This window comes from Musa acuminata, chromosome BXJ2-11 (genome assembly GCF_036884655.1).
Source record: "Musa acuminata AAA Group cultivar baxijiao chromosome BXJ2-11, Cavendish_Baxijiao_AAA, whole genome shotgun sequence".
NCBI lineage: Eukaryota > Viridiplantae > Streptophyta > Magnoliopsida > Zingiberales > Musaceae > Musa > Musa acuminata.
The window spans coordinates 14,670,403-14,679,672 of NC_088348.1; the positions used below are offsets into that span (position 1 = coordinate 14,670,403).

The 9,270-nt window shown below is 35.3% G+C and overlaps 1 protein-coding gene across 1 annotated transcript; it reads right to left on the reverse strand.

Annotated features, from left to right (window-relative positions):
- Positions 1-3,751: 3,751 nt before the first annotated feature.
- On the reverse strand, positions 3,752-6,427 carry LOC135626721 (sugar transport protein MST4-like). The gene is made up of 4 exons (XM_065132271.1): positions 6,288-6,427; positions 5,144-5,463; positions 4,353-4,979; positions 3,752-4,248 (listed from the first exon to the last, which is right to left on the reverse strand). Exons 1-4 carry the CDS (start codon positions 6,424-6,426, stop codon positions 3,811-3,813), a joined length of 1,524 nt encoding a protein of 507 aa, XP_064988343.1. The 5' UTR covers position 6,427; the 3' UTR covers positions 3,752-3,810.
- Positions 6,428-9,270: the final 2,843 nt, after the last annotated feature.

Consider the following 9,270-nt stretch of genomic DNA (forward strand, 5'->3'; position numbering starts at 1 on the left):
AAATGTCATTTTTGCTTCCTTAGCAAAATACCAAACTAGCAAGGGATAATGTTTTACATGAGGCAAGCAAACAATTTGGCAAGTGTTACATTTGTATCTTTTCTTTATATGTGCAAAAAAGTAAGCAAGTTTTTGCATTTTCTTGACTTGTGCAAGGTAGCTAATTTATTTTTGAGATTACCCCTTACATCAATTCAAGATAGCACATTAGCAACTCTCTCTCCCTTTGTCATTGGCAAAAAGAAAAGAAGCTTCAAGTCATGAATATCAAAATAATAATTTTATCATGAATATTTCATCATTGTGTGCATCATTATTGTACATTAAAGTATTACATACATAATACCAAATCATCATATATATTTTTAAAACATATAAACTCATCATTATATGCATGATTCCAAATCATCATTCATATTATTTCAATCATTGTTTCAATCATCACTATAACTCATCATGCACAAAATGTAAAATCATCTAACATGATACAAACATTTATTTTCAAAATATTTATCACTATTTTCATGTATGATAATAAAGTATTCATGATACACATTATATGCATATATCATCACAATAAAAAGAAATTAGATGCATAATTTCAAATCATAAATGTTTCAAATCATGATGATATTAACTTGTCAAATTTCTATCCTACTATTCATGATCATAACTTTTCATTTGTATGCATCAAAATAATATCATGAGTATTTCATGCATAATTTTATATCACCACATAAGGAATATCAAGAAGAAAGTAATTGGGTGATGCGATAAACATTTCATGAATACAAGGATTTGCATAAAAATCATATCATGAAAGATTAGAACATGTGAATACCAAAAGGCATGATTTCTTTTTGAAAAACCTACTCATAAATAATCAAAAGAAAACCTTAAGAGATCGATTAATGAAAAAATCTTGATTCATAATAAATCTTAATTTATAAATATCACGGAATCAAGATCATGAATTTGGATAAAACTCATTTAAATTCAAATCGTCCAAATCATCAAAATCTCAACATTTCTTTCAAGAGATTCAAAATGGCATAAATAAGTTTATTGGTCTCTTAGGTAGAAATCAATAAGATAGAGAAAAAGAAAATTTTTAATAAAAAATTCTTTCCTCCTTTTGTTTCAACTTATTGATTGATTCCATACATGCATGTCCTTTTTTTTCTTTTTTCTTTTTTTTAAATCCATGCATCATCGTTTAAAATGGAAAGATCAAAAATCATTAAAAAAGTGCAACACATAATTCAAAAAAAAATTATTTCAACTCATTACTTCAAGTGAAACATGATTTCATTTAATCAAAATTGAATAACTTCAAGTAATTTCAAAATAATTCAAGAGAGTTGAGTTACTTACCTTATAGTCGAAGCCCGTCAAAGCCCAATTCGTCGTTTCACCTTTGCAAGTTCTTGATTCATCCTTGGGTGCTTTCCTTTCCTTTGGCCTCTTCCTCCGTTCAAGTTCATTATTTATTTTAGATTTTTATTTAATGAACTTATTAAGAGTTAGTGTTCGAAGTTCAAGTTCATCATTGTCCTCATCACTTGAGTCATCGATTAAGTGGTATTCATTTGTCCGGAGTTCCAAATCCTTCCTATTCTTTGGAAAGTGGTTCAAGTGTTGATTGTGTTCATCATATGCATTGCACACCATTTCATATGTCATCAATGAGCCGATAAGTTCTTCAAGTGGAAAAATATTTAAATCTTTTGTTTCTTGTATTGCCGTTACTTTTGATTCCCAAGCTTTAGAAAGTGATTGTAAAACTTTACTAACAAGTTTAAAATTCGAGAAACATTTGCCAAGAGCTTGTAAACCATTGACGACATCTGTAAAACGGGTGTACATGTCAACAATGGTTTCGCTCAACTTCATTAGAAAAAGCTCGAAATCATGCATTAAAATGTTGATTTTCGAATCTTTAACTCTAAAAGTGTGCCATACGTCGAAAGCCGTTTCGCACAAAGAAACCCGATTGAACTCATTTTTGTCCAAAGCGCAAAATAAGGCATTCAAAGCCTTTGCGTTTAAAGAAAAATACTTCTTCTCCAAATCCGACCATTCGTTCATCGGCTTAGAGGGAAGTTGAAAACCATTTTCAACAATATTCCATAAATCCAAATTCATAGAAATCAAGAAAACTCTCATTCGAGTTTTCCAATAAGTGTAGTCCAATCCGTTAAACAACGGTGGACGAAAAACCGATAAGCCCTCTTGAAAGCCATGAAGAGCCATTTCTCTCGGGTGTAAATCTTAAATGAGAAATACCGAGCTCTGATACCAATTGTTAGGATCGGAGCGGCACTAAGAGGGGGGGGTGAATTAGTGCAGCAGATTAAAACGTCGGTTTTGGAAAATCTTTCGTATGATAAAAATCGAACTTGAAAAGCTTAACTTGAATGCGTGTTCATAAAGGTGTGCAGCAAAGGTAATGAGGAAATAAAGCACGTAAGAAGGTTTGTAGTAATGTAAATAGCAATAAGAAAATGCAAACCAGAGATCACGCCAATTTTAAAGTGGTTCGGTCAAATGACCTACATCCACTTGCGAGGCCCTCTTCAATGAGGCTCCCACCTTCCATTAGCAAATCTCTTGAAGGGGAAAGACAAATACCCCTCTTACAATCTTTTACAAGCGGTTCACACTCTTACAAATTTTCAGCAAGAAAGAAGGAGATGAACACTCTAACAAATTGAAAACAAGACTTGCTAAGACTTTTCTAAGACCTTTTTCTCAATCTATTGCTTCTCAAAAAGTTGTTATCTCAGCTAAGAATTGAGAGGTATTTATAGGCCTCAAGAGGATTCAAATTTGGGCTCCAAAATTTGAATTCTCTTTGGTTCCCGATGCTAGCGGTGCCACCGCCTATCGGTGGCACTGTGGTGGTGCCACCGCCTGTCAATGTCTGACACTGACAGTGTACTGGCGGTGCCACCGCCAGACCTCTTGGGTGCTGGGCGATGCCACCGCTCATTCTAGCGTTGCCACCGCTTGGTTCTCGGGTTCTAGGCGGTGCCACCGCCTAATCTGGTGGTGCCACCACCTACACTATTTCAGCTCACTGGTTGGGCTCCAAACTTGGCCCAAACCAGTCCGAACTTGGGCCCAATTGGCCCCTACTTGAGTTATAGTATTAACACATAATCCTAACTCTAATTAACGTGCTAACTACGAATTTAAAGATATTTTCTAAGCTATTACAAAGTCTGCAAGTCAAGACTTTTTCCGGCGAGCTTCCGGTGAACTTCCGACGGTCTTCCGACGAACTCTCGGAAACTATTCTACGGACTCCCGGCAAGCTCCTAGACTTCACGATTTGATCTTGGCGAGTTCCAATGAGCTTCGTCGACAAGCTCCGATCTTTCTCGATGAGCTCCGCGAACTTCCAACGAACCTTCCGGCGAGCTTCCGAAAAACCCTTTGGCAAGCTCCTTACTCATTCTCGGCTAGTTCCGTAGCATTCCCGACGAACCTTCGGACTTTCGTCAAACTCTCGAACTCACAACAAATCCTTCGCGCTTGACTCCGACACTTTGTTTCATTAGTTTTATGATCAAATCTATTCAAAATAATAGTTTTATTAATTTTAATTTTATAATTATATTTTATTTAGTTATATATATTATCATAACATGAAGACAAAACAAAATGATAACCTCATATTCTTACAATATTACTATTCAAAAGTGAAGATTATATATCGATAAAAGCATTAAATAATGAACTCGACATAAAGATCATGTTGACGAGGTTAGCCCCGACATCCTCAAGGTAAACACAAATCATCGAGTCTTAGACGGAGTGTTTTTTGTCTTCTTCCTCATCCATGAATCTCTTCCAGAACCAATGTTGCTTCCAAACCTTCTCGGTCATTTCATCGATCGGGACATTCTTTGTCTCGGGCAATAAGAAGATGACGAACAGACCCATCACCACAATCCATGCACCAAAGAAGAAGAAGATCCCGGCACGTAGATGACACATCATAGATAGGAAAGCTTGGGCAATGACAAAGGTGAAAAGCATGTTGGAGCTGACGGCAAAGGCATAGCCGGCGGTCCTCGTCGCCAGGGGGAAAGTTTCACTAGGAATCAACCAGCCAAGTGGACCCCAAGACCAAGCAAAGCTCGAAACGAATAGGCACACGAGCACCACCACCCAAACTGCCACTCCGTGTCCCAGCTCATTGGTTGCTTTCAAATTCACAAGCAAAATGCCTCCAATAGCCACCTGCATGCAAATCACCCCCCACTAGAGTTAGAATCTCATATTTCAAACTATTCCTCGTAATCTATAATTACATGTTTAATATGCCCATGGCTTGTGTCCCTAACCTGTGTGATCAACATCTGGCCACAAGCTTCAAGAAGCAGGAATCTCCTCCCGACTTTGTCCACTAAGACCACTGATACGACGGTAGACAGAACATTGACGATCCCCGTGATGACCGCAGAAAGAAGTGAAGCATCATTCTTAAATCCGATGGTCTGAAAGAGGACTGGTGCATAGAACATGATGGCGTTGATCCCAGTGAACTGCTGGAAGACTTGCATCACGATGGCAATAACCAATTGCGGTCGGCTACTTCTCTTCATGAGATTCTTGAAAGGTTGCTTCACCTGTCGTGCCATCTCGCAGGCGTGTAGTATTTCCTCGTACTCTGCATCGACATTGTCGGTCCCCCGGATCTTCTTCAACATGGCCAAGCCTTCCATAAGCATCTCACGCTCGATGAGGCTCGTCGGGGTCTCCGCAATCACCATGGAGCCCAAGCAAAGCATCATCGCCGGCACTCCAGCCAAGCCAAGCGCAAGTCTCCACCCCCAGGGGTGGATATTGGACACCAAGTAGTTTACAATGTTCGCCACAAAGATCCCGATGGTCACGTCAAGTTGGAAGAGGATGTTTAAGGCTCCACGGACGTGAACTGGTGCGATCTCCGACAAGAATAGAGGAACTGCCTACAGGATGAATAATAGTGGCAAACATATGACACGGAAAGTGAGTTTAACAAAAGATACATCTTCCAGGAGAAATTGGAAGTTAATAGGGAAATTGAGACGGAAACTGAAGAGAAGAGAAACTCTAGAATGAAAAATTGTATGAAAAAGAAAGTAGAGCAAACCTGATTGGCAAATCCAACACCAACTCCGAGGAGAATCCTTCCGATGATCAGCATGGCAATGTTCACAGCAGCTGCGTTCAGGATGACACCAACCAAGAAGAATATTGATGCTGCTTGCATAGTGAGCTTCCGGCCATGTTTCGTGCAAATCTTCGAAGCTACGAAGCTGGCTACCAAGGCAGCAAGGTACAATGATGAAGTGAAAAGCTGAAGGTTTTGGTTATCAAACTTGCAATAGTTGTCTTCCTTGGCTTTGTGCTTCCTCTCAAAGACCGCAGGGAAGAACTCCTCCAAGAAGTCATCCATAGATGTCACTCCCCCTGCAGATTGACCGTACAGATACGATTGATTAGCTACATGATCAGAAATAGATTGGAGCTGAATGAGGAAGGCTTTAGGCAAAAGCAACATATATGAGGCAGTTGATGACAAAGAGAAAGAACCATCACACGACCAAGTGGAAAATCCAAGCAAGATCTGCAAGCAACCATCTCTTATCTTGTATGATAGAGCATCTCTCTCACCATATTATCAATACCATCAAATGGGCTAATGTCAACTAAAGAAAATAAACAATCATCTTCCTGTTGTACCTCAATAACAAGTTGTTCCTTTTGTTTTTTTCTTTTATAATAAGTAGGTCTAATTATCTGATTTAACCTATGACGACAACGTAAGACAAACCTGGCCATACTTTCGATGCTATATAATAAAACAAATAAATCTAGGGAAGGATTTAGGCAAAAGCAACATATGAGGCAGTTGATGACAAAGAGAAACAACCATCACACAACCAAGTGGAAAATCCATGCATGGAATCCCAAGCAAAGTTATTACAAGATCTGCAAGCAACCATCACCTATCTTGTATGATAGACCATCTATCACTCTGCAATGCAATGGAGGTGGAGATTGGATTATTAATACCATCCAATGGGATTATGTCAAGTAAAGAAAATAAACAATCATCTTCTTGTTGTAGTTAAAACCTCAATAACAAGTTGTTCCCTTTCTTTTTCTAAAAAGTGCATCTAATTATCTTATTTAACCTATGACAACAAACCAAGACAAACCTGGCCAAACTTCCGATGCTAGATAATATAACAAATAAATCTACTACTGAATTAATACAAAATGGAATTTACCTGATATCCCAATGTCATAACCAAACATGAGGCCTCCCGTGGCTGCAATTATTCCACAGATTACAACATATATTGTGATCCTTCCCTCAAATTTCTTTGCACCACCAGGCCCCGCATTTGACATCACCATCGCCGGCATCTTGTCCTTCCTCTCTCGGCTACAATATTGCACCTGGTTTACACAAAAGACCAAGTGCAAGATTGTCCGAAGAGGTGAAGAAAAAAGGAAAACAGAAGATGGGGATGCCAACTTGAAAGAAGACAAGAAAAAGGGTGTATATATAGAGGTCTTCGAGGGACGATAATTAAGCAGAAATTTGATTTTAACCAAAGAAATGCCAATAATAGTGAAAATGCTCGCAGAAGGCCAACACAGATTTGTCAAGAATAGGGCCTTATCTAACATTAAGTTAAAAACTAAAGCTAAATGGAAGGATTAAAAACTTTGGAATTTGTTGAAGTGGAGTATGCCAATAAATTGAAAGGCATGCTGCCTATCCAGATGGTCATCTTACTTGGATTGCACAATCAAAGTGTTATCTTCCTCCTTAAATCAAACTTGGACCAATTATCTCTCTTTAACATAGACTTCTTGCACTGTTAGAGAAGATATTCTGATGTCAAACCCATAAACCAATATTGTAGATATCTGACAGCACAGATCATGATTAATTAGTGTAACTATCTATCGCATTGAAACAGCACATTGCTCAGAAAGGGTTGCAGAAACAGGATGGGCTAACTCTGAGATCCCATATGATTTAAGCCCCAATATTGTAATGTAGCTGCCTTGGATCTGCAAGCATAAATGATACTAGTCATATAAGCATGGCAAGCAGGTAAAACAAATACTAATAATAAAAAGAAATATAATGATTTCTTATATCGAGATGCTCACAACAAGGCAGCATAATGGTAAAAACCAATCATATAGTAGAAAATCCAAGGGTTCCATGTTCCTATACATTTTTGAATCACTCGATACCAATTCAGATATAGATATCAAAAAAATATTAAATTCAATAACCTTATTTGTCAAAAAAAAGAAAAAGGATTAGGATTCAGATGGATGGATTTTAGCTGGAGGAATATGGGAACATTACATGAATTGCGGATGGCATGAAAAAAAATGTTTAAATAACTAATTCAAATTGATCGATCATATTTATTTTATAGATAAATTTTAAAATATATTAATACAAGAAGAATTTTAAGTTATAATTTTAAAAAATCAAGAGAAACCGTGATTCATTTTAACAAATCTCCTCTTAAATAAATAACATAAAGAATTCTTAGGAGATCATGAAAAAGATAGAATTCATTCAATCTTGTAAGAGAACAAGATATTAATTCATGCATATAAAATATTGATTTAAGCATAAGAAATCTCAATTTATAAATTTTGAAAAATCAAGATAAAGCTCATTTAAATCATCAAATCACGATCAATATATTTTCAAAAATGAATTGTTAGGATCAAGAAAATTCGAAAATGAAATTTAACACTTTCATGCATTCGGACATGGTTTTGCTATAGATTTTCAAACACAATCATGAAGATAAAACATTCTCATGATCATGGAAATTTTTTGTATCCAAAACACATAGTTTCCAATATATTATTAAGGCATGTAATAGTGTAAAATTCTCATTATAGCAATTATATCCTACCATACAGGATCAAAATTTTTCCTCATTTTATCATATTTAACATGATTGAAGCATTGAACGTGATTTATATTTAAAATGTATCTCATGTCATAAGTATGAATCAAGCATTTGTGAAATCCGAAATCGTCCTCAAAGTCACATTCAATAAATTCATATATGATAAGCATAGATTTATTGAAAAGTCGATGAGATAGAGGATCACATTTCATTTTTATAAATTTCTATTCATGTGATTTGCTTCTTATAAGCATGCCTTTACCTTTAATAAAACAAGTGTCAACAATTAAGATGGAAATGTAAATTTTATAAAATAAATTATCAAGCATGATTCCATGATAACATCCTTTTAATATCTTGATATTCATCATCAAGTATGATTTCAAAAAGTATGTTCAAGAGAAATCATTAAGACCAAATGCATGATACACTCATTTATTTTCAAAATATTCATCATGTTTATTTTCATTAGATTCACAAGATTGGTAAAATAAATTCATTAATTTCCCTTTTTGAAAAATCAATAAAGTCAGAAAAATAATATTTTCAACAAGAAATCTTTCCACTTTTTAGTTGTTTTAATTCATGTGATTTATTTCATACATGCATGTTCTTTTCTTTTATGCCAAATAAAAACATGCATCAACGTTTAGGATCGAAAAATGAATTTCGTCACAAAAACCATCAAGACCAAATCATCATGTATAACTTCTAAAATCTCATGCATAAAATCGTCAATCATGGTATCAAAATCATTTAATATTTTCATTACATCATTATGTATTACTTCAGATCAAACATGATTTCATTTAATCAAAATCAAGAAATTAGTTAATCAAACATAATACCATTCAACAATGTTAATCAAACACGATACACATTATTACTTCTTAACCATATATAGCATGATTTCATAAAGCATTTTTAATCATTTTGTTTATCATAAACATGTAATTTTCATGATTATTTTCAAAATTACTAGAATAATAAGCATGATTCCTAATTTTTACATTTTCAGTATAAAACATGTAATTTTCAAGAAAAATAATTCTAAACAAAAAAAGAAAAATACATCATGAAAAATATCAAGTAATTTCAAAATAAATTAAAGGGGTTTCGATTACCTCATCGTTGAATGTGGTTAAGGCGTAGTTTGCCACTTCATCTTTGTTGATTTTCTCCTCGTCTTCGGAGGAGCTCGATTCATCCCATTTTGTGTTCTTCTTCTTGCATTCAAGGTAAGTAGTTCCGTTCTTTTTGTTCTTAAATTTTTGTATCTTTAAATTTTTAAATTTCATTTGTACTTCTTGTTCAC

Excerpts from the sequence above, each read along its gene's own strand:
- LOC135626721 (XM_065132271.1), bottom strand. The coding sequence starts at position 6,426 with ATGCCGGCGATGGTGATGTCAAATGCGGGGCCTGGTGGTGCAAAGAAA. Across the intron at positions 4,980-5,143 it reads GTGTTGGATTTGCCAATCAG|GCAGTTCCTCTATTCTTGTC; the intron begins GTTTGCTCTACT and ends TTCATCCTGTAG. Across the intron at positions 4,249-4,352 it reads GCCAGATGTTGATCACACAG|GTGGCTATTGGAGGCATTTT; the intron begins GTTAGGGACACA and ends ATTTGCATGCAG.